A 26,286-nucleotide genomic window follows, 5' to 3' on the forward strand; every position below is an offset into this window, starting at 1 on the left:
TTAAAATGAAAAAATAAAAGGAATTAACATGTCATGTCATCAAAAGTTTGATTTGTTATAGATTTCCGCAAATTTTATCAATAAGTGTACTAAATTGTAATAAATAACTGTAAAAAAATTAATTTTTGTAATAGTTGTAATAAATTGAATTTAACAATTTTCGATTTTGTTAAAAAAAAATTGCAAAACATCAAAATTTACATTTTTTTGTTAGAAAAATTATGTAAAACACGGCATTTTTGAGATTATTTATTTTTATAAAACATTATTTTTCAAAAAACAATAATTCAATTAAAAATTAAAAATGAAAAACAGCAAAATTTGCTTTTTTGTTGAAAACCTTATATAAAAACGGAATTTTTGAAAAAATATTCAAGATAAAAAACTTTTTTTCAAAAAAAATCAATTAAGTTAAAGTTGTACATACAAAACTTCAAAAACTGAAATATGGAAAAACTGAAAAACAAAATCAACAAAAATTGCATGTTTCGTTAAAAACCATATGGAAAAAAAACCATTTTTGAAAGTAAAATTGTTTTAGTAAATCAAGATTTAAATGTTTTGTTGAAAACATTATGTAAAAAATGACATTTCGCAAAAAAAACTAGGTAAGGAAAAAACGTTTTTATTAAAAAAAAACTTGATTGGAATAAGATTTTATATAAAAAATATAAAAAATTGTGTAGTGCATGGGTACCATCATGTATGTCATCTCGTGCAGTGAATCGATACTCCCCTTAATGGAGTACATAATATATATCTTACGTTGTTGTTTCCATCTCACGAGTATAACAAACTGAAAAATGGAAAATAGAAAAATCAAAAACAACAAAATTTCAAAATTCACTTTTTTTGCTGAAGACTTATGTAAAAATGGCATTTTTGAAAGCAAAAAGATTCAGGTACAATTTTTTTTTCAAAAAAAAATAACATCAAAGTTGTACAAAAAAACCTCAAAAACTGAAAAATGGAAAAACAGAAAAATAAAAAAACAACAAAGATTGCGTTTTCTGTTAAAAAACTTTTGTAAAAAAACGTTTTCTGGTAAAGAAAACAATTAAATAAAACATTTTTTTAAAAAAAATAATTCAGTTACAGTTGTAAATAAAAAATTTAAAAAACTGAAAACGGAAAAATAGAAAAAAAACAACAGAAATTGAAAAAAATTTTATGAAAAAAATTATTCTAGTAAAACATTTTTTAATAATTATTTGAAAATTGTGCACGAAAAAAAGTTGAAAAACTGAAAAAATGGAAAAACAGAAAAATCAAAGACATCAATTTTTAAAATTTTAAAAGGCTTTGTAAAAAACGACAGTTTTGAAAAAAAATTGTGTTAGTGAAACAAATTTTTTTTCCAAAAATATAATTCAATTAAAAAATTTTGAAGAAACTACAAAAACTGAAAAATTGAAAATATAGAAAACTATAAAACAATAAAATTGCCGTTTTTGTTAAAAACTTTATGTAAAAAATGACATTTCTGAGAAAAAAATTAATTTAGTAATACAAATTTTTTTCCAAGAAAACAAATCAAATAAAAAAATTATAAAGAAACTACAAAATTTGAAAAATGGAAAGAATAGAAAACTAAAAAACAACAAAATTGCTCTATTTGTTAAAATGTTTATGGAAGAAACGACAGTTTTGAACGAAAAAATTATGCTAGTGAAGTTTTTTTTAATATAATTGAAAATTGTGCAAGAAAAAAGTTCGAAAACTGAAAAATGGAAAAACATAAAAATAAAAAACATCAAGTTTTACAATTTCAGTACAAAACAATTTGGTGAAAAATGACATATTTCAAAAAACTTTAGTTAAGTAAAAAAGCTTTTTGTTTAAAAAAAATAATTCATACAAAACTTTACATGAGAATATAAAAAATTGTGTACATGGGTACCGTCATGTATATCATCTCGTGCAGTGAATTAATATTACCCTCAATGCAGTACATACATAATTCTTACGTTGATACCTATCTATCTTAGTTGTGTCATTCATCTCACGGTTGACTCTATGTCGACAGGTACATGACCTCGACACTTTTTGTGTTTACGTTGACAGCAAAGTGATCAAGCGCAGTTCTGCCTAAGTTAAGTGGATAGAGGTTGTCAGCGCTTTCGTGATTTTTTTATCACTTTAGCTCCCCCCGCACGAGTATAACAAACTGAAAAATGGAAAATGGAAAAATAAAAAACAACAAAATTTACATTTTTTGTTGAAAAATTTATGTAAAAACGGCATTTTTGAAACCAAAAATATTAGGTAAAACATTTCTTTTCATAAAAAAATAATTTAAAGTTGTACAAACAAACTTCAAAAACTGACAAAAGGAATAACAGAAAATTTAAAAAAACAACAAAGTTGCATTTTCTGTTTAAAACCTTATGTAAAAACGGCATTTTTGAACAAAAAAAAATAAAGTAAAACATTTTTTTTAAAAAAAATTAATTAAGTTAAAGTTGTACATAAAAATCTTCAAAAACTGAAAAACGGAAAAATAGAAAAAACGCAGCAAGAGTTGCTTTCTTTTTTAAAAAACTTTATGTAAAAAACGACATTTTTGAACGAAAAATTATTCTAGTAAAACATTTTTTTTAATTATTTGAAAATTGTGCATGAAAGAAGTTCAAAAACTGAAAAAATGGAAGAACAGAAAAATAAAAAACATCAAGTTTTACAAATTTCGTTTAAAACATTTATTAAAAATTGACATTTTTCAAAAAAATTAGGTAAGTAGAAAGCGTTTTTATTAAAAAAATTAATTCAAATAAACTTTTGCACAAGAAATATAAAAAACTGTGTGGTACATGGGTACCATCTTGTATATCCTCTCGTGCAGTGACTTATTCTCGCCTTAATGCAGTACAAACATTTGTCTTACGTTGTTAGCTATCTATCTTAGTTGAGTCATTCGTCTCACCATTGACTCTATGTCGACAGGAATATTACCTCGACACATATTTTGTTTACGTTGACAGCACAGTGATCAAACAGAGTTCTGCCTAAGATACGTGAATAAAACTTGTCAGCGACTTCGTGTTTTCTTATCTTTTTAGTTTCCACCGCACGAATACAACAAGCTGAAAAAAGGAAAAAAGACAAAAAACAATTTACTTTTTTTTTTGCTAAAAACGGAATTGTTGCAAAAACCTTATGCAGAAACGGAATTGTTGAAAGCAGAAAATTTCAAGGAAAACATTTTTATTGTAAAAAACGACAGTTTTGAAAAAAAAATGGTGTTAGTGAAACAAATTTTTTTTCCAAAAATATAATTCAATTAAAAAATTATGAAGAAACTACAAAAACTGAAAAATTGAAAATATAGAAAACTATAAAACAATAAAATTGCCGTTTTTGTTAAAAACTTTATGTAAAAAATGACATTTCTGAGAAAAAAATTAATTTAGTAATACAAATTTTTTTCCAAGAAAACAAACCAAATAAAAAAATTATAAAGAAACTACAAAATTTGAAAAATGGAAAGAATAGAAAACTAAAAAACAACAAAATTGCTCTATTTGTTAAAATGTTTATGAAAGAAACGACAGTTTTGAACGAAAAAATTATGCTAGCGAAGTTTTTTTTAATATAATTGAAAATTGTGCAAGAAAAAAGTTCGAAAACTGAAAAATGGAAAAACATAAAAATAAAAAACATCAAGTTTTACAATTTCAGTACAAAACAATTTGGTGAAAAATGACATATTTCAAAAAACTTTAGTTAAGTAAAAAAGCTTTTTGTTTAAAAAAAATAATTCAAACAAAACTTTACATAAGAATATAAAAAATTGTGTACATGGGTACCGTCATGTATATCATCTCGTGCAGTGAATTAATATTACCCTCAATGCAGTACATACATAATTCTTACGTTGATACCTATCTATCTTAGTTGTGTCATTCATCTCACGGTTGACTCTATGTCGACAGGTACATGACCTCGACACTTTTTGTGTTTACGTTGTGCATGAAAGAAGTTCAAAAACTGAAAAAATGGAAGAACAGAAAAATAAAAAACATCAAGTTTTACAAATTTCGTTTAAAACATTTATTAAAAATTGACATTTTTCAAAAAAATTAGGTAAGTAGAAAGCGTTTTTATTAAAAAAATTAATTCAAATAAACTTTTGCACAAGAAATATAAAAAACTGTGTGGTACATGGGTACCATCTCGTATATCCTCTCGTGCAGTGACTTATTCTCCCCTTAATGCAGTACAAACATTTGTCTTACGTTGTTAGCTATCTATCTTAGTTGAGTCATTCGTCTCACCATTGACTCTATGTCGACAGGAATATTACCTCGACACATATTTTGTTTACGTTGACAGCACAGTGATCAAACAGAGTTCTGCCTAAGATACTTGAATAAAACTTGTCAGCGACTTCGTGTTTTCTTATCTTTTTAGTTTCCACCGCACGAATACAACAAGCTGAAAAATGGAAAAAAGACAAAAAACAATTTACTTTTTTTTGCTAAAAACGGAATTGTTGCAAAAACCTTATGCAGAAACGGAATTGTTGAAAGCAGAAAATTTCAAGGAAAACATTTTTTAATCAAAAAAATAGTTAAGTTTAAGTTGTACTTAAAAAACTTCAAAAATTGCAAAGTGGAAAAATAGAAAAACTAAAAATCAACAAAAATTGTTTTTTTTGTTAAAAACTCTATGTAAAAAACGACATTTCTGGAAAAAATTTTCATAGAAAAACAATTTTTATTTCCAAAAAAATAAATCAGTCAAAAATTTTTAAAGAAACTACAAAAACTGAAAAGTGGAAAAAATAGAAAACTATAAAAGACATTTTTGAAAGAAAATTATTAGTAAAACAATGTTTTTTTCAAAAATTAAAATTCTTAATTTTCGATTAAAAAAATTCATAAGCTGAAAGATAGAAAAATAGAAAAAAAACATCAAGGTTTAAAATTTTGTTGAAAAGCTTTTTATTGCATCATTCTGATGGGAAAAATTGCTGCTGGTGTCTGCTTCGAATTTATCACTGCAATCGCTTTGCATCACCCAATATCACAATAATTGCATTTCTGGTCGACAGATTTTGTCAATTTTTCCCAACTAAGTGCCATGTAAGGATTATCAGTATCCGTTTAAATCAACTCCTATTTGTTTGGATCGCAGAAAAAGAGAAGAAATTGTATTAAACTTGCAATTTTGTAAGTTTGGCGTGCAGGAGGATAAAAAAGAAACCGCCGTCTTTGAAAAACAGATATGACAAAAACAAGCATTTTTCAAAGTTATCCGGCTTTTTTGAAAAACCAGGTTTTACAAGAACAAGCAATTTTGACATAAAGTTCAATTCAAAATTGAAATTTTAATTAAATATTATTTCGAAATTTTTTAAAACTCATTTAAATATTAGAATCAAAGTATCAATTCAAAAGCATATATGAAACTCAGTTTTTCTGAGTGTAGAAACGGATTATTACAAAGTAGTAATAAGTTCATTCGTCATCTCAGAAAAAAATAGTTTTAGATTTGAAATTATACCGGAAATATAAGGAAGTAATCAGTCAAAGGAATAAATTCTCTGCTTGCTGGTTTTTGTTACTATGTAACTCAGCAGCTCGTCTCATATTGCGCGATGCAGGACATATTTTGTCTTCGTTTTCATTGCCATCTGGATTTTTACTTCCCACACTCTCAGGGTTTTTGACAGCAGGAGCCCGTCTCTCGACATTCTTTTGTGTACAATACGCCGGTTGCTCAGATTTAAGGGAAGTTTTTCAGATTTTTTTTCACTTGCTTCATTAGAAAAAATATGATCTTGGTAACGTGCACTTTCACTGACTACTGTACTAAAGATGGTTCTGGAAGACATGAAAGAAAAATGTTCAACAGTCAATGCTCCTTGTACTTCTTTTATTGTGTCCTGTCCAGTTTCTGTAGAAAAACACGAAAACAGAACTGCTCTGTAAATTTTTTGTTGCCAAGTGTGTTCTTTTCTTCTATATTTGCCATAATATTCCCGGTCAATGACCCACTCCCCTACTCGTCACAATCCCGATCAGGTTTGTGTTCCTGCAAATTTTCACACTCGTCAGACACACACCAAAGGAACATGAGTTGCCTCTCCTACTTAAAATATCCAAGTTGATTTTCATACATTGCTCTATGAGACAAATTATAATCAAAGAATTGCGCACGGACTGATCTGTTGAGTTTCATGTTGTTTGCGACGCGCAAAACTGTGTTTTCGTCGTGGTTCTTCGAAGTCTACAGTTGACTGTTTGTTTAGAACAGAGACTTCAGGTAAATTCTCGATTGCGATAATGAAGACCAGAAGCTGCCTCAGAATTGAAAACAGAAGCTCAGCTACCCAGCCGAAGTACTCTTTCCTCTCCTTTATTTGTGCTACATCATCATTGAAATCGGGGAAGCAAAAGTCGTCCTTGATATTTTGGTCCAGTTTCACAGATTTGATATGCTTTTTTCCAGCCTTTTTTGAGCGAAGGCGGTTGAACTCCTAAATGAACTAAGCTGAAAAATATTGCAAAATTGTTATCTCTGAAGAGGTAATTTGCTATTTGAGAACGAGTACGATGAATATAATAGCCCTTCATTCGTTTTTTCCGGTCTATTTTCAAATTTTATAACAGAAGTTACTTACCTGGAGTGGGAAATAGTAAGATGTCCTGGTGTTGAAGAATTCTCAATTAAGGGTTTATAACTGACGACTTATGTTTGCAGCAAAAGAAGATTGAATTTGTCTCCGGAAAAGAATGAAAATCTAATTAGAACTGAGTTTTTGAAGAGAAGGAAAAAAGCAGAATGAGTTGGACTTTTGTTTGTACACTAGAATAAACAATGAATTCATTATGACTCAATACTTACGTAATTATTACCTTATAAAGAGTAAGAGTTCAATCACGATACCTGTGTATGCTTTGATAAACTAAGAACAATCATATGGTAAGTAGAATGGTTTTATTTTTGTTCAGATGAGTTCAGTGACCCCATACAATACCTGGGTATCCGTAATTGTAGCAATCAGATGACGTAGCTGGACTAAATTTTGCCGCAAAGAGATCAATGGTCCTCTTACAAAGATGACATCAATTAATTGTTGTAATTTAGAAGATAATAGGACGTAATTGTTAAATTACTCTGACTAAACTGAAACAATTAATGATTAATTTGGGACTATAAAAAATCATTTGAGACATTATTGTGCTCATTAAACCTTTACCAATCACCTGAGATCATTCATATTTACAAAAGATGATGTCAGAATTGGATGTTTGTAAGGTCACTAAATAATTGGATTGTTAGGAATAATTTAGAGAAATACATATGATGGCAAGGTTGTGCAAATTTTGATAAATTTCTGATGAATATCTAATACAATTTTGTTTCTTTTTGGTTAGAGTTTGAGTATTTTTTGACAATACTAAAAAATTGGCTAGAAATTGGGTACTTTTTGACAAGATTTATCTACTTTGTGCTAAACATGTGTATTTTTTTATGGCGAGAATTGTGTCTTTTCTTGTGGCATGTCTTGCAAACTTTTTGCTACAACTGGGCTTTTATTGCAAGAATTAGGTCTTTTTGGCAAAATGTAGTAGAATTTGACAAGAATGGTGTATTTTTTGCTATGGATTGTGTAATTCTGTACTAGAAACGGATAATTTTGCTTTAGATTTTTTTTGGCAAGAGTTTGGTATTTTTTGGTAGCGTTTTTTTATTTTTGGAAAAAATGGGGTGGTTTCTTTCGAGAATTGGGTATTTTTGGAAATAATCAGTAATTGTGTAATTTTAGATAATCATGGGATGGTTTTTGCAAAGAATTGGGGTTTTTTTAATCAAAAATTAGGTACATGTGTCAAGAATTGGGTGTTTCTTGTCAAGAATTGGAAGTTTTTAAAAATTATGGGTATTCTTGCGAAGATTTGGGTGTTCTTGATAAGAAATCGGTAGTTTCTGCCAAGCCTTTGGTAATTTTTGGCGACAAATAGATACTTTTCGACAAGAGTTGAGTATTTTTAGTCAAGAATTGGGAAATTTTTTGCAATAATTGGGGGTAATTTTGGGGCAATAATTTGTTTTTTTACAACAATTGGTTATTTTTTGACAAAAATTGTGTTTTTGGGGGTAAGAATTGTGTATATTTTGCCATGAACTGGTTATTTTTTGGCAAGAAATGGGCAAGAAATCGAAGATTTGGGTAATTTGTGAAGAAAAAATTTCTGTTTCAGGTTTCAGAATCTAAAAAATTGAAAAAAACTAACAAACCAGTACCCTCTTTATAACTTATAAACTATGCCCCTTGCCTCCTGCATTGGAAATTACGATATGAAGATGTACTGTAACACACAATACCAAAAAAAAATTTAGGTTTCAGGTTTCAGAAGCTGAAACTTGGGAAAACCAAAAAGTGTAACTTCTTACCGTCAATAATTCACAATGAAATACTTTGTTGAAAAACAATTTATAAGGAGTTGATATAGCATACCATTCTTGAAGAAATTATTTTGTAGTTTGAGGTTTGAGAAATTAAAACTACAAAAAAATCCAAACCTATAATCTACAATTGACCGTGAAATTACCACCATTGATTTCCACTTCGAAAAATACCACTAAATTTGTACTGTATCATACATTTTCCACGAAAAACACTTTTAGTTTGAGGTTTCAGAATCTAAAACTACGAAAAAACAAATTTTGTGCGATGGTTTTTTTTTGCTTTTTTTCACTGAAATATGTGTTAAAAAATATTTAATCGATTATTTGAACAGCATTATCTGAAAAATGTGTTTCTTGTTTCGGGTTTTTGAAACTGAAACTACCGAGGAACAAACCAGAAACTACCAAAAGAAGCTACCCAAAAATTTTGCATTCTTTCACACAATCAGAAATTAAAAATTTGAAAAAAAATGAAAATTTCAAAAGGTTTTTTAAGAAGTTTTTGTAAAGAGTTACCATGATTTGAAATTTTTTGCAAAACAAAACTTCACAAATAATCGAAAAATGAAAAAGTTTTGATCATTCAAAATGTTATGCGTAAATGAAAACTTTGAAATTAAAAGTTCTGCAGATATATTTTATTAAGTAGATAAGATTAGCTGAAGTGCATTAAAGCGGAAAATCCAACTGGATGCATTTCCCTGGGGGTAATTAAGATAGTTACCCCTGGGTAATTATGATAAGATGACAGGTCGATTGTTCTCACTCTTCTTTTAGGTAAATCTTTAGAAATTGGATGAAAATAGGCTATAGGTAATCTTTATACATAGGTACGTACTTTTAGCCCCTCTCTCTTGCTTACCTACAACTACTGATGAGATCATTAGTCAACCCACGCAGCTGATACGACAGTTTTATTGTCCAGATTAGTTTACTGGAAGGTCTTACACAAACGGAAGGGATCCGTTGCCTGTAGAAATTATCGCTCTTTTCTGTCATTGCCCCCCCACGCCCATTTGCCATCCCCACTTATACATGTTATAGCATATTGGTTGCATTTCATACACTTACTTACATATACAATTACATATGGCTCTTTTCTGTTATCGCAGACAAAGAATAATCGTGTTTTTAATATTTTTTCGCAAGAATAGCTTTTTGGTACTAATTTTTTTGACAACAGGAAACAAAAATTCATCCATTCGTCTACCGCTACCGGCAATTTATAATGACTAAAATAAAGGATCTCTAAGGACCAAAAAGAACATATTTGGGGGTGCAAATATATAAGGCTGAGGGGGGGGGCAACAACAGAAAAGAGCCTTAAATACAAACGGCACCTACAATTTAATTATGCGCAGCGAATCTAATCTAACCAACGCTAAGCTCTGATGTAATAGTACTCTCGGTACCTAAACTAAAATCAGAGTGCTGCTTATAAAACTCGGCTAAAATTTCCATTTTGCTTAAATGTTAATATATTACGACTATGATCATGTAATTCAAATTTTAGCTCACACTTTGCTTACAAGCTTTCGGATAAATTAGATTGAAATAAGGACCAATTTGAGACAGATCTACAGCGAATGGTAATTGTTTAAATTTCTTACAACCCACAAAGCCATACTTCAAGCCATGTTTATTATGTATACCTCCAGTAACCAGATGGACGAAAAAAATATATTATCAGTTACCGCAGCTTTTGGTCACGACGTCGAATACATTTGCACGAATACAAGATTTATCTACTTTGTGCTGAACATGTGTATTTTTTTATGGCGAGAATTGTGTCTTTTCTTGTGGCATGTCTTGCAAACTTTTTGCTACAACTGGGCTTTTATTGCAAGAATTAGGTCTTTTTGGCAAAATGTAGTAGAATTTGACAAGAATGGTGTATTTTTTGCTATGGATTGTGTAATTCTGGACTAGAAACGGATAATTTTGCTTTAGATTTTTTTTGGCAAGAGTTTGGTATTTTTTGGTAGCATTTTTTTATTTTTGGAAAAAATGGGGTGGTTTCTTTCGAGAATTGGGTATTTTTGGAAATAATCAGTAATTGTGTAATTTTAGATAATCATGGGATGGTTTTTGCAAAGAATTGGGGTTTTTTTAATCAAAAATTAGGTACATGTGTCAAGAATTGGGTGTTTCTTGTCAAGAATTGGAAGTTTTTAAAAATTATGGGTATTCTTGCGAAGATTTGGGTGTTCTTGATAAGAAATCGGTAGTTTCTGCCAAGCATTTGGTAATTTTTGGCGACAAATAGATACTTTTCGACAAGAGTTGAGTATTTTTAGTCAAGAATTGGGAAATTTTTTGCAATAATTGGGGGTAATTTTGGGGCAATAATTTGTTTTTTTACAACAATTGGTTATTTTTTGACAAAAATTGTGTTTTTGGGGGTAAGAATTGTGTATGTTTTGCCATGAACTGGTTATTTTTTGGCAAGAAATGGGCAAGAAATCGAAGATTTGGGTAATTTGTGAAGAAAAAATTTCTGTTTCAGGTTTCAGAATCTAAAAAATTGAAAAAAACTAACAAACCAGTACCCTCTTTATAACTTATAAACTATGCCCCTTGCCTCCTGCATTGGAAATTACGATATGAAGATGTACTGTAACACACAATACCAAAAAAAATTTAGGTTTCAGGTTTCAGAAGCTGAAACTTGGGAAAACCAAAAAGTGTAACTTCTTACCGTCAATAATTCAAAATGAAATACTTTGTTGAAAAACAATTTATAAGGAGTTGATATAGCATACCATTCTTGAAGAAATTATTTTGTAGTTTGAGGTTTGAGAAATTAAAACTACAAAAAATCCAAACCTATAATCTACAATTGACCGTGAAATTACCACCATTGATTTCCACTTCGAAAAATACCACTAAATTTGTACTGTATCATACATTTTCCACGAAAAACACTTTTAGTTTGAGGTTTCAGAATCTAAAACTACGAAAAAACAAATTTTGTGCGATGGTTTTTTTTTGCTTTTTTTCACTGAAATATGTGTTAAAAAATATTTAATCGATTATTTGAACAGCATTATCTGAAAAATGTGTTTCTTGTTTCGGGTTTTTGAAACTGAAACTACCGAGGAACAAACCAGAAACTACCAAAAGAAGCTACCCAAAAATTTTGCATTCTTTCACACAATCAGAAATTAAAAATTTGAAAAAAAATGAAAATTTCAAAAGGTTTTTTAAGAAGTTTTTGTAAAGAGTTACCATGATTTGAAATTTTTTGCAAAACAAAACTTCACAAATAATCGAAAAATGAAAAAGTTTTGATCATTCAAAATGTTATGCGTAAATGAAAACTTTGAAATTAAAAGTTCTGCAGATATATTTTATTAAGTAGATAAGATTAGCTGAAGTGCATTAAAGCGGAAAATCCAACTGGATGCATTTCCCTGGGGGTAATTAAGATAGTTACCCCTGGGTAATTATGATAAGATGACAGGTCGATTGTTCTCACTCTTCTTTTAGGTAAATCTTTAGAAATTGGATGAAAATAGGCTATAGGTAATCTTTATACATAGGTACGTACTTTTAGCCCCTCTCTCTTGCTTACCTACAACTACTGATGAGATCATTAGTCAACCCACGCAGCTGATACGACAGTTTTATTGTCCAGATTAGTTTACTGGAAGGTCTTACACAAACGGAAGGGATCCGTTGCCTGTAGAAATTATCGCTCTTTTCTGTCATTGCCCCCCCCCCCCCCCCCACGCCCATTTGCCATCCCCACTTATACATGTTATAGCATATTGGTTGCATTTCATACACTTACTTACATATACAATTACATATGGCTCTTTTCTGTTATCGCAGACAAAGAATAATCGTGTTTTTAATATTTTTTCGCAAGAATAGCTTTTTGGTACTAATTTTTTTGACAACAGGAAACAAAAATTCATCCATTCGTCTACCGCTACCGGCAATTTATAATGACTAAAATAAAGGATCTCTAAGGACCAAAAAGAACATATTTGGGGGTGCAAATATATAAGGCTGAGGGGGGGGGGGCAACAACAGAAAAGAGCCTTAAATACAAACGGCACCTACAATTTAATTATGCGCAGCGAATCTAATCTAACCAACGCTAAGCTCTGATATAATAGTACTCTCGGTACCTAAACTAAAATCAGAGTGCTGCTTATAACACTCGGCTAAAATTTCCATTTTGCTTAAATGTTAATATATTACGACTATGATCATGTAATCCAAATTTTAGCTCACACTTTGCTTACAAGCTTTCGGATAAATTAGATTGAAATAAGGACCAATTTGAGACAGATCTACAGCGAATGGTAATTGTTTAAATTTCTTACAACCCACAAAGCCATACTTCAAGCCATGTTTATTATGTATACCTCCAGTAACCAGATGGGCGAAAAGAATATATTATCAGTTACGGCAGCTTTTTGTCACAACGTCTAATACATTTGCACTATTTAATGAATTATTGGGCAAATCTGGAAAAACCGTTGTACAATGCACATTGTTATTATAAATCTATCAGAAAATTTTCGTATAAACTTCTGCTCAGAATTAAAGTCAGAGAACTACATTCAGAATTCTCTAAACCGAACATATCACACTTAGATTTTCAGTACTGCAGTTAAATCTGATTTTCAGTACTGCACTTAGATTTTCAGTACTGAATAATTACGAACTTCAAAATTCGGATCGTTTTTATTATAAATCTATCAGAAAATTGTGACGTTTTGACGTCACATATATTACTGTTTCATGAAACAGTAATATATGTGACGGTGGCCGCCGTATTGGCCGACAGGGCTTTTAGCCGACAACCAAAAAATGAGAAATTTAGCCGACAATTTAAGTAAAATGACCAATAAAACTTATTCTGAAGCTGTGATTGGCCAATTTAAATCTCATTGGCTAAAAAGCTCCGAAAAGGATGACTAGCGGAGAAGATCAGAATTTTGAAGTTCGTAATTATTCAGCTAGACGCACATTCGCCCTAGAGTAACCAACTCATTATTTATTCCAAAATATAAGTTGAAAATTAGTTTTGAAATAGGCACAAGAAATCGAGAACAAGACGAAATACATGAAATTCCTGGAAAAGGAGTTAGGAGGAACAGTGAACGGGGGGGAATTCCTGGGGGAGATGAGGAAGAATTACCTGGAGGGGAGACCAGAGAACAACATCGAGAGGATGAAACAGTTCTGGGAGAGGAAAGTGCAGGCTAACAATGCCCCAGCACCCGCACCCGCTATGCCCAAGTAAGTTATTATTTCGTTATGATAGTAGGTAGCACTGAAATGCCCTACAGGTCACAGTACCAGACCAAAATGACCTCCGATCAGACCATTGTCCAAACTCTGACCTCGATCTGGATCTTTTCTGCTAGCGACCCCTGTTTATGTATAAAGATCCATTACTTTAACAGGTGGCCGCCGTATTGGCCGACAGGGCGTTTAGCCGACAACCAAAAAATGAGAAATTTAACCGACAATTTAGATAAAATGAGCAATAAAACTTATTCTGAAGCTGTGATTGGCCAATTGAAAACAACATTTCGTAGCGGACAAATATACCGCAGTTTTTTCATTATCTAGTGTAACGAAGGTCTATCAACTAGCGTAACAAAGGTATTTTACCGCATCTGGCCATGCCTCGCGGGCCATGGCCATGCCTCAGCGGCCCGTGGGACTTGATATTAATCTATCACAACCGAACTACTGATTTATGGACCAATTATGAACTTTTATTACCAATTATGATAAAACTGTCGGCTAAATTTCTCATTTTTTCCTTGTCGGCTAAACGCCCTGTCGGCCAATTTTCCTAGCACCACTTTAACAGTATGTTTAACAACATGTATAAATTTAAATGGAGGGTGAAAAACTAAGCGGTGGATGGGGGGGGGGGGTGGTGGGGGTGACTAGCAGAAAAGATCTCTTGAACTTTTTCCCAGACTGTATAATTCGAGTGCATGAATCGCAGGTGTTCGTTCAAAGTTTGCCGCTAATGCTTCATTGGTACTTACACGAGTTTTGCGCTGAGATTGCTTCGCAAGAAACAATAACTGTTTTAATAATATTTGCCTACATATCACTCATTTTTACGCATTCAATAATTAATTCCTCATTTGCCCTGTTTTATTGAGGGGATTCTCTAGGTAGCAAAAGGGGGGGGGGGATTAATGAAAACATCCATCGTGGAAATTATTTAACAGGTTAGGATTAATAAAATGGAATTTTGTCCGTTCGGCTTCTCTCTGTGATCCAGTGATCTATTGGGTCTATTTTTGCGTTCTTGGCTGATATAATGTTTTTCAATATCGTGGAGAAACTTAATTTTTTGCAGTGTTTTTACTTAAATAAGAATTGTTTTTTTTGCATTTTTGTCACAGTATGTGAAAAAAAATGGATCATTTCATCATAATTTCTAATCGATATTACTTGATAATATACTTTGTTTGAAAATTTTTACTAGATAAAAGTTTATAGACGGCAGCTGATTGAGCTCACAATTAAGCGTATCTCGCTACTAAAATCAAAACTGATTTTTTGAGGCAATGGAAATTTGAAAAACTTGAGTATGGAAACCTTGGAATTACTTTTTTGTATTTTTTTTAAATGATTAGATCAGTTGTGATGATTATATTAGTCGTGATTATATAATAGTGAGAGAATCTTAAATTTGCGTGAGGTTCTTTTAAACCTGCAAACTGAACAACCGATTGTGAGTTGGTATTTAGCACATTATTTGATTGTAGGTAACTTGATGCCTGCCTGGATTGTATGGACCGCAACCTGAATTGAAGTGCTCTTGAGAATTTTTTCGAACTTAATTCAACTAAATTTTTTGTTCAAACTTGTTCAAAATTATTTAACTCCATGGCTTTGATAGCCAAGTTAAATGTCAGCTGAGTTTCGACACTTAATTGTCTAATTTTTGAACTTCATTTTTGGTTTGGAAACGCAAGAGCTGACTGCAAAAAAAGCAAAATAAAGATAGTTGGAGTTTGGGTTTTACAGAGAACAAAAAACAGATCCAGCGCTTGCAAAGAGTGAGATGAACAGAATCAAGAACATGAAAGAAGAACTGATCAATACTCAGAAGGAAGCAAAACAGTTAAAGTCCGCTCTTCAATCAGTGTCAGCCCAAGTTACGTCTCTTGGAGGTAGGGCCCAAGTTTTCTTTTTTATCAGACTCTCGCTAGAACTATTATACGATCTCAATGCCGTGGAAAGTGTATAAATAATGTGATACTTTGGAACAGTGTCGCACTTAGAGCTCTAAGTGCGACAAAATACTAAGTGCGACAAAATTTTTTAGTTTAGCAACAAAACAGAAAATTTTTAGCGGCTCTTAGCGCGCTTTGTTTCCAAATTCTTCCGGTACTAAAGTATGTCTGGCTGATATTGATTGTTTGATTTCTCTGTTTTTTTTATTGGAAAATTTTCATATAATTGCATCTTATTTCTCGGCAGAATCTGATCGCTTTCATGCTGAACCATTAAAGATGATAAAATTTTCCTTAAAGTTATATCAATTTTGTCAACAGAAAATTTCGTGGCTGTGTAATGGGATTTCAAATTTATGGATTTTTCCCAAGACGGGCGGGGCTTAAATCTTAATCTTATTCGTCGCATATATACGACTTGAAAACAAAATTGGGTTATTGTATTGGTAACTTCACAATTTTTGGCTAACATCACAATCACACAGGTCCAATTTAATTTTAAATATGTCTTAAGAGGTTAGATCTCTTGAGAAAGAGTCCTTGTGTTTGAGGCCTGGCCACGACAGATGTGCAGAGCATAAACAGGCTGTTTGTTCCATTACTGTACACAATGACAAAAAATAAGCTCTTACCAGCACTTGTGATTAAGTACTTTAGTTCAAACTGAAGGCTCTTTTGTTCGTGGATTTTTTTCATAGTCTTCACAACAATGAAGTTTTAGCTATCTTGTACATATTATTTAACTAGCTGTTAATATTTTCTCCCCAACAGATCTCTCGCCCTTTTAGACAAATAAGAAATTTAATTTTCGAACCAAAAGATTTCAATTTCGTCTCATTCAAATTTGAAGAAATTACAGAGAAAGACTAAAAAAACTAAAATACGAATCTAAAAAGTGTAAAGCGCCACATCATAATGAAATTTTATAACTGCGCTCTACGTTCTACCAACAGCAGCTATTATTTTTTTCATCTCAACAGAAAGATCTCTCTCCTATTGAATTTATTTCGAGAAATAAAAAATAATTTTGTGGCCGAACTGTTTCAATCTCTCGTTATTTTTTGGAGTGAGTACCAACAAAAACTTAGATCAAAAGTTAGATAAAAAATGCCCGGTGTTACATAAAAGGAGTTTGAGGTTTGATTAGGTGGTTTCACCGAATAGCAGTAAAGCAGTAGTCTTGTTTTTCAAAGCTTTTTCTCTTTCATATAAATCTATTTTGACTTTTTTCAAAAATATTGACGAAGAATCATTGCATTGTTTATTGAAATGACAGAATTTTGCGTAATTCTTCTACCACAGATATTTTTCCTGAACTCAAGTCTCAGCACATTTCATTGTTGAATTCAGATAAACAGTGGCCAAAATGTAAATAGTTTTCAAAACATAGTATCTCAGGAGTTTCAGCTTTTGCACTCAGAATGACTACGATTTTTTGGCTCCAAATTTGTTCCATGTTGTGCAACAATCAAGTTAGATGTGAAACATGAAAAAACATTGACTTTTGTCTTTATCACAACCAAAATGAGTTGGTTGTTCCCGCAACTTAAAACTGATATCAAAAAATTAACAAACTGTTTAGAACTATGTAATTGAATCCTTATCTACATTCTCTTACATTTTATGGTTTACCCCTCGTTCAAAGAACAAAAACCTTTCCCCAAAACATTTTTGAGGACAAAAGTCTCCCCTGTTAATGGCAAAAAGTTTCATAGGACACAGAAGAGACAGAGAAAAGACACCGAAAACACACAGAAAAGAAAAGACAAGCGATTTTTTCAGCGACGAAGCCAAGATTAGGTTACAGACGTAACCCAGCAAAGACGATTTTTTTTGGGAATTGGGTTTCAGACGTCACCCCGACGAGAGGACCGAGTTTTTTTTACTGGTATCAGACGTCACCAGCAGAAGTCCGCCCGAGGTCTCAGACGTTACCTCTGATGTCCTGTTCCCCGGTTATAGCCATCCAAAATCTCTACTTTTTTTTCGGCAAAAAGCCTCCAAAAAATTGATATTTGTTCCGAAAAACTTTTTTGTAACTATAACAGCTCGATTTTTAAAACTTGACCGGTTTTATTATTTTCAAAGCGAGCAAAAAGCAGAGAGAAAAAAAAACACAAAAATCAGAGAAATGTTCCTTAAATCAGAAAATTCAAAAAACACAACTTAGTTATCTGACTACATATCCGTTTGAATTGTGGAAAAAACTATTAAACCACTCTTTTGAATTGGTTTTCGATCAAACAAAAAGCAACTTTTCTCGTTATATCATATCAGCATTATATAAATAAGAAAAGTCAGAAAAAATTTTTTGAATTCAGAAAATTCAAAAAACACAATTTGGTTTTCTGACTACATATCGAATTGAATTGCGGAAAAAAGTATCAAACCACTTTTTTGAATTGGTTTTCGATCAAGCAAAAAGCAACTTTTCTCGATATATCATATCAGCATTATATAAATAAGAAAAGTCAGAAAAAAATTTTTGAATTCAGAAAATTCAAAAAACACAATTTAGTTTTCTGACTACATACCGTTTGAATTGCTGAAAAAAGTATCAAGCCACTCTTTTGAATTGGCTTTCGATCAAACAAAAGGCAACTTTTCTCGATATATCATATCAGCATTATATAAATAAGAAAGGTCAAAAAAATTTTTTGAATTCAGAAAATTCAAAAAACACAATTTAGTTTTCTGACTACATATCCAACTGAATTGCAGAAAAAACTATGAAACCACTCTCTTGAATTGGTTTGCAATTGAACAGAAAGCTACTTCCATCGATATATCCAATCAGTATCATATAAATAAGAAATGACAGAAAAAATTTTTTGAATTCAGAAAATTCAAAAAGCACAATTTAGTTTTCTGTTTCCTTATCTGTTTCAATTGCGGAATAAACCATAACACCACTCTCTAAAATTAGTTTGAAATCAAACAGAAAGCTATTTCCATCGGTTTATGAAATCAGTATCATATCAATAAGAAATGTCAGAAAAAAGTTTTTTGAATTTAGAAAATTCAAAAAACACAATTTAGTTTTCTGATTCCATATCCGTTTCAATTGCAGAATAAACAATTAAACCACACTCTTTGAATTAGTTTGTAATCAAATAGAAAGCTATTTCTATCGGTTTATCAAAAATCAGTATCATATCAATAAGAAATGTCAGAAAAAAATTTTTGAATTCAGAAAATTCAAAACACAATTTAGTTTTCTGAGTACATGTTCGTTTCAATTGCGGAAAAAACCATTAAACCACTCTCTTAAGTTGAATTGTAATCAAACAGAAAGCTACTTGCATCGGTTTATAAAGTCAGTATCATATCAATAAGAAATGTCAGAAAAAAATTTTTGTGTTCAGAGACTTCAAAAAACACACATTAGTTCCCTGAGTACATATCCGTTTCAATTGCGGAATAAACTATTAAACCAATCTCATGAATTTGTTTGTAATCAAATAGAAAGCTACTTCCATCGGTTTATCAAATCAGTATCATATGAATAAGAAATGTCAGAAAAAACTTTTTGATTTCAGAAAATTCAAAAAACACAATTTATTTTTCTAAAGCCATAACTGTTTCATTTGCGGAATAAACAATTAAAACACCCTTTGGAATTGGTTTGCAATCAAACAGAAAGCCATTTCCATCGTGTTATCTAATCAGTATCATATAAATGAGAAATGTCAGAAAAAAATTTTTTTGAGTTCAGAAAATTCAAAAAACAAAAGTTATTTTTCTTCTACATATTCATTTGAATTGCCAAATAAACCACTAAACAAACCCCTAAAACAAGTCATTGTCAGTCGGTTTGATAGTTTCACCTGTATAGGGAAGTAAATATAAAGTCATTAGGCGCCACACCAAATATCAAAACTTTCATTTGACGAAAATAACTACCATTTTAATTTTTTTGGAGAAAACTTCCAAAACTTGATTTTTTGCGGAAGTCTTTGGTCTCAGACGTTGCCGTCTGCGAAGTCCCTTTATCCCTATTGGTTTCAGAGGTTACAATCAGCAGAAGAGGAAATTTCGAAGAAAATTGGTTCCATTAGTCACCAGAAAATTTGATGTTTTTTTCCCTACTTTCAGTTTTTTGAAAGGCAGATCTCAGACGTTATCTGTCGGAGAGAGCTTTGAAAGTTTAGTACAGTCAATGCATATTTATGACAACGAAGAAAGAGCGAAAAACTGCAGATAAATTCACACAGTTCTAAAGAAAACGAAAAAGTTTTTGCCAAAACCCGAAAAAAGACAATACACCAAAGAGTTCTAAAGATTTCCACAATGACTCGTCTCTGCAATTTTTTAGCATTCCTAGCCCTTCTGTAGCCCCTGTTGCCTAAACGCATCGCATTTTTACAATTTTCTTATCTTGAGCCGCCACAACAACAATAAACTCCTAGAAAAAGAACAGGTTTCAAGGTGATAAATTCGAAAAAAACTGTGAGAGGCATTTATTAATCATAGTGCTCGGTTAGGGTTAGGGAGCTACGGAAAAGTTTCTTTGGTAGTTTTATAAGCTTTTTGGTTGGTAATTTATTTGCATTTGAGAGAAACAGACGAGTTTATTGAAGTTTTCAAGAAAAAGGAGTTAAATGTAACAATTATTTGAGTTCTGGTCTAATATTGGTTCACTTGCATAATTGTAGCAAAGCACAGTTTTCCTGTCAACCACAGTAGACACAGACACTAGTTCAAACAGTTAAAGCCAGCTTTTTAAGCAAAACTTGTGTTAATTCAACAAAAAACAATCAATTATTTAGGTCTGTTGAACGAAAAACGATTAAAGCGCGCGAACGTTCGGAAAAGCTTTTAGGTTTTTTTTTCAGTGCAAAAAGCTAGATTTAGCACACAAAACACATCCTAGCACATCACTTTTGAGAAAAGTTGCGTCGCAGGTCTTTTGAACAAGAAAAAACTAGGATCATTAGCATTCAAACCTTAGACAACCTTTTTTAAATCAAAAATTTGCGTCGCTCCGGTTCTCAAAGCCGTTTTTCAACTTCAGTATCGTGCTTCTTCACCAACAGCATCAACTATCAGCTTCAACAAAGCAACAGCCACCAAGATGTTGAAGCAGAACAGCGCTGATTGTCAGTTTGCCATCAATATGTTCAAAGCGACAGAAATGTCAATGAAGAAACTGCTCGATCCTCTTGAGAAAACTGTGGAGCAGAAAAGGAGTTTCCGATCATTGTCTTTGATGATCAACAAGATCAAAGGCCGGGAAGCAGAGCTCAAGACACTCTCAGAGGAAGTGATGAGACAGCAGCCACATCAAAGCACTGCATCATCAATACTGAATAGGCAAACGAAATTAATACCTCGACTCAATGAATTGGAACTGCAAGTCGATCTGTTGGACGATGATGACCAGCTCAGTCAGTCTTCCAGTCGCATTAGAGATGATGTCAGCATGATCTCCAGCAGAAGAAACTCATCTCGGCATTCAACACCTGCGCCCAGTGACGACAAGGAACGAATACAGCATCAGCATGATATAGAAGAAAAGCAGACCAGCAGTAACATCTTCAATCAGCCGCCCCCAATACCACCACGGCCAAGACAACCATCATTGTTTCTACAAACATCTAATGAACAAGGACTTCAAATTCAACATGTGCTTGAAGCCCACCAAAGAAATCTTAAAAAGGAAGTTCATGAAAGTCTTCTAAGATCGAAAAATAACCTTGAAAAACAAACAAATGCTCCTAATCCTTTTCCCTACTTTGACAAAGATACCAGCCAGGAATTCACATCTCCAACAAGGTTGGGGAAACTCGAAAATGCCTTCAATCTGGTAAATAGAGATATCCGCAAATTTGAAACAGCTCAAATCCACTTGAGTGACAACTTTAATACGTCGCAGAACCTTTTGCCTCCAATCGAAAATCTGAACCTTTCAAGTAATCACTCACTTTCAACCCCCTTCAATTTGGCAGATCCAACTATCAATTACATGCAGATGGTCAATTTGCCCAAAACTCGGCATTGGAGGAAACCTTTAATTTAAACTTGCCAAAGCAAAGAAACAATCAGGATTCATATGCCAACAGAAATCCTCAATATCATAATTTTCCCAATCTGCAACAGAATTTTGGACCTTCTCAAGGTTAAATAGGAAAAAATGGATACCTCGATAGTCAACTGTTGAACTTTGATCTGCAAAAACTCCCCTGCTTACCCACAGTGGCAAACAGAACCTCACATCTTCCAAGTAAAACTGATAAAATAGTCGCAGAAAACAATTGCCTACAATCCAATCAATGTTTTAATCCTATAACGGGGTACACTCCTTAAGTGTCCCTCCAATTACCGTGCAACTCATGAAACAACCGAATCAAAATACTGTCTTAAATCCTGCAGCTCCTAATTTTCTCCCAAACCAGGTAGCTTCACAATCAAACGTAGTTGCAGCTCCTCTGCAATTTACACAACCTGTGAACAGTCAACACGGCCTCATCAGCACAGGCCTCTCAGTTAATCAAAATATGGCGCAAACCAGTCAGTTGTGTAATAACCAGTTTGTTCCTGGCTCTCAAATTCAATCGAACCTTCAAGCCCCAGTAACTTCCACGATCCATGGCCCAATGTGCATTAATCAACAGCTAAATCCTGTTGGACAAAATCAGTTCAACCAGCCTTTAATCAACCAGAGTTTACTACCCACTGTCAATCAACATATTACTCAGTACACTTGAACACTTATGTAACACAGGAAAGAGGAAATATTGACTTCAAACATTCAATCAAATTGCCACCTCTGAAACTTCAGAATTTCAATGGTAACCCTATCCACTTTCACGAGTGGATCAACAACTTCAACACAATGATTCACAACAACACTTCTATTACAGACACGCATCGTGTAAGCTACTTGCAGAATTCTGTAAGTGGAAAAGCAAAGGACTTGATTCATGCTTACTCCTGCGATCCATCTTATTATCAGACAGCACTGAATGAACTAATCCGACATTTCGGTGATCGTACGATAGTTGTTAATGCGTTCATTAACCAGCTCGAAAACTGGCAAATGAACTTCCAAAACAAGCAAAGCATCATTGCCTTTTCCTCATTTTTGAAAAGACTTGTGCAAGCCTTCCAATACCTTGGCTTTACAGCAGACCTCCAGTCTACAACACTCATTAAGAAAGCCAAAGAGAAAACACAACATCATTTGGTTCTGAAATGGACTGAACATTGTCTTACCGAGCTCAGCTCAGACCCGACTCTTGTGGACTTTCAACAATGGTTAGAGCTCCAAGCTCAAATCTACGACAAAATGAGTCCAGAAAGCAGTCAAAGAACCATCAGTTCTCAAGCCTCAAAGTTTGTCTACTCGAACAACCTGCAAACCAAGCCATACAAAAGCAACCTCCCGTTGTCAGTCAACAACGCTTAAGCGGAAAACAGTAGAAAACATTGGAACTTTGCGCCTCAGTAAAAACAAACGAGAACTGTGCAAACAAGAACACAGCAATGCCACATGCCCTAAGTGTCAGTTGTGCTCACCAGGTGATCGATACAACCTTGTCAGCCAAAACAATTTGTGTCCAAACTGCTCGATCCTCTTGAGAAAACTGTGGAGCAGAAAAGGAGTTTCCGATCATTGTCTTTGATGATCAACAAGATCAAAGGCCGGGAAGCAGAGCTCAAGACACTCTCAGAGGAAGTGATGAGACAGCAGCCACATCAAAGCACTGCATCATCAATACTGAATAGGCAAACGAAATTAATACCTCGACTCAATGAATTGGAACTGCAAGTCGATCTGTTGGACGATGATGACCAGCTCAGTCAGTCTTCCAGTCGCATTAGAGATGATGTCAGCATGATCTCCAGCAGAAGAAACTCATCTCGGCATTCAACACCTGCGCCCAGTGACGACAAGGAACGAATACAGCATCAGCATGATATAGAAGAAAAGCAGACCAGCAGTAACATCTTCAATCAGCCGCCCCCAATACCACCACGGCCAAGACAACCATCATTGTTTCTACAAACATCTAATGAACAAGGACTTCAAATTCAACATGTGCTTGAAGCCCACCAAAGAAATCTTAAAAAGGAAGTTCATGAAAGTCTTCTAAGATCGAAAAATAACCTTGAAAAACAAACAAATGCTCCTAATCCTTTTCCCTACTTTGACAAAGATACCAGCCAGGAATTCACATCTCCAACAAGGTTGGGGAAACTCGAAAATGCCTCCAATCTGGTAAATAGAGATATCCGCAAACTTGAAACAGCTCAAATCCACTTGAGTGACAACTTTAATACGTCGCAGAACCTTTTGCCTCCAATCGAAAATCTGAACCTTTCAAGTAATCACTCACTTTCAACCCCCTTCAATTTGGCAGATCCAACTATCAATTACATGCAGATGGTCAATTTGCCCAAAACTCGGCATTGGAGGAAACCTTTAATTTAAACTTGCCAAAGCAAAGAAACAATCAGGATTCATATGCCAACAGAAATCCTCAATATCATAATTTTCACAATCTGCAACAGAATTTTGGACCTTCTCAAGGTTAAATAGGAAAAAATGGATACCTCGATAGTCAACTGTTGAACTTTGATCTGCAAAAACTCCCCTGCTTACCCACAGTGGCAAACAGAACCTCACATCTTCCAAGTAAAACTGATAAAATAGTCGCAGAAAACAATTGCCTACAATCCAATCAATGTTTTAATCCTATAACGGGGTACACTCCTTAAGTGTCCCTCCAATTACCGTGCAACTCATGAAACAACCGAATCAAAATACTGTCTTAAATCCTGCAGCTCCTAATTTTCTGCCAAACCAGGTAGCTTCACAATCAAACGTAGTTGCAGCTCCTCTGCAATTTACACAACCTGTGAACAGTCAACACGGCCTCATCAGCACAGGCCTCTCAGTTAATCAAAATATGGCGCAAACCAGTCAGTTGTGTAATAACCAGTTTGTTCCTGGCTCTCAAATTCAATCGAACCTTCAAGCCCCAGTAACTTCCACGATCCATGGCCCAATGTGCATTAATCAACAGCTAAATCCTGTTGGACAAAATCAGTTCAACCAGCCTTTAATCAACCAGAGTTTACTACCCACTGTCAATCAACATATTACTCAGTACACTTGAACACTTATGTAACACAGGAAAGAGGAAATATTGACTTCAAACATTCAATCAAATTGCCACCTCTGAAACTTCAGAATTTCAATGGTAACCCTATCCACTTTCACGAGTGGATCAACAACTTCAACACAATGATTCACAACAACACTTCTATTACAGACACGCATCGTGTAAGCTACTTGCAGAATTCTGTAAGTGGAAAAGCAAAGGACTTGATTCATGCTTACTCCTGCGATCCATCTTATTATCAGACAGCACTGAATGAACTAATCCGACATTTCGGTGATCGTACGATAGTTGTTAATGCGTTCATTAACCAGCTCGAAAACTGGCAAATGAACTTCCAAAACAAGCGAAGCATCATTGCCTTTTCCTCATTTTTGAAAAGACTTGTGCAAGCCTTCCAATACCTTGGCTTTACAGCAGACCTCCAGTCTACAACACTCATTAAGAAAGCCAAAGAGAAAACACAACATCATTTGGTTCTGAAATGGACTGAACATTGTCTTACCGAGCTCAGCTCAAACCCGACTCTTGTGGACTTTCAACAATGGTTAGAGCTCCAAGCTCAAATCTACGACAAAATGAGTCCAGAAAGCAGTCAAAGAACCATCAGTTCTCAAGCCTCAAAGTTTGTCTACTCGAACAACCTGCAAACCAAGCCATACAAAAGCAACCTCCCGTTGTCAGTCAACAACGCTTAAGCGGAAAACAGTAGAAAACATTGGAACTTTGCGCCTCAGTAAAAACAAACGAGAACTGTGCAAACAAGAACACAGCAATGCCACATGCCCTAAGTGTCAGTTGTGCTCACCAGGTGATCGATACAACCTTGTCAGCCAAAACAATTTGTGTCCAAACTGCTTGACCAACAAACACCACAAACAATCGTGCCCATCGCAAAACGATGTCAGGTTTGCAGTGGAGTCCACCACACAACTCTTCATGATCCTGCCAATCAAATCAAACGCCCTGCAGCAGCTTTTTCTACTGAAGTTGTTTCTGGCAATCCAACAGCTTCGTCTAGTAGTAAAGCTTCAAGTCAAAATCCAAATACATCTTCTCAACAGAAAAGTCAAACAAAAAAGCCCCCAACAGCCGTTACGGCCAAACTTTCAACAACCCAAGCCAGCAAAACGTGTAACGACGTAATTTAAACGGCAATGCAATTAACCAATCGTTCAGCATTAAACAATGCTCAGAAACACTGAAAAATTTGTATGAGCAATTGCAGCTTCATTCCTCGAGGGGGATAAAGCATTGGATACCTACGCCCTCATAGACCCCGGTAGCCATTTCAGCTTTGTATTGGACGCTATAGCTAAATTTCTTGAGCTTCCCGTGAAACTCAACAGTCAGTACTACTACAATTTCTCAATACAGAGAACAGCATGTCCCTCTCAAAAATTGTTGAGCCAGTCACAATAACTCCATATAAGTCAACTGAAATATCGTTTGAACTCTCTCGAGCGTTCAGCACCCCGTCCCTGAACGTCGCAGCTGCAAAAATTTTTGAACATAAT

At 33.5% G+C, this 26,286-nt stretch overlaps 1 protein-coding gene across 2 annotated transcripts in view; it reads left to right on the forward strand.

The window, feature by feature from the left end:
- The window catches only part of LOC142349565 (uncharacterized), a 511,473-nt gene that overhangs the window by 21,195 nt on the left and 463,992 nt on the right, over nt 1-26,286 (forward strand). For both annotated transcript variants that reach the window (XM_075401206.1, XM_075401207.1), the window contains exons 3-4: nt 13,469-13,674; nt 15,436-15,581. In XM_075401206.1, coding sequence (XP_075257321.1) covers nt 13,469-13,674; nt 15,436-15,581 — 352 coding nt within the window. The remainder of the gene's footprint in view (nt 1-13,468; nt 13,675-15,435; nt 15,582-26,286) is intronic.

This window comes from Convolutriloba macropyga, chromosome 11 (genome assembly GCF_964194025.1).
Source record: "Convolutriloba macropyga chromosome 11, txConMacr16.3, whole genome shotgun sequence".
Lineage (NCBI taxonomy): Eukaryota > Metazoa > Xenacoelomorpha > Acoela > Convolutidae > Convolutriloba > Convolutriloba macropyga.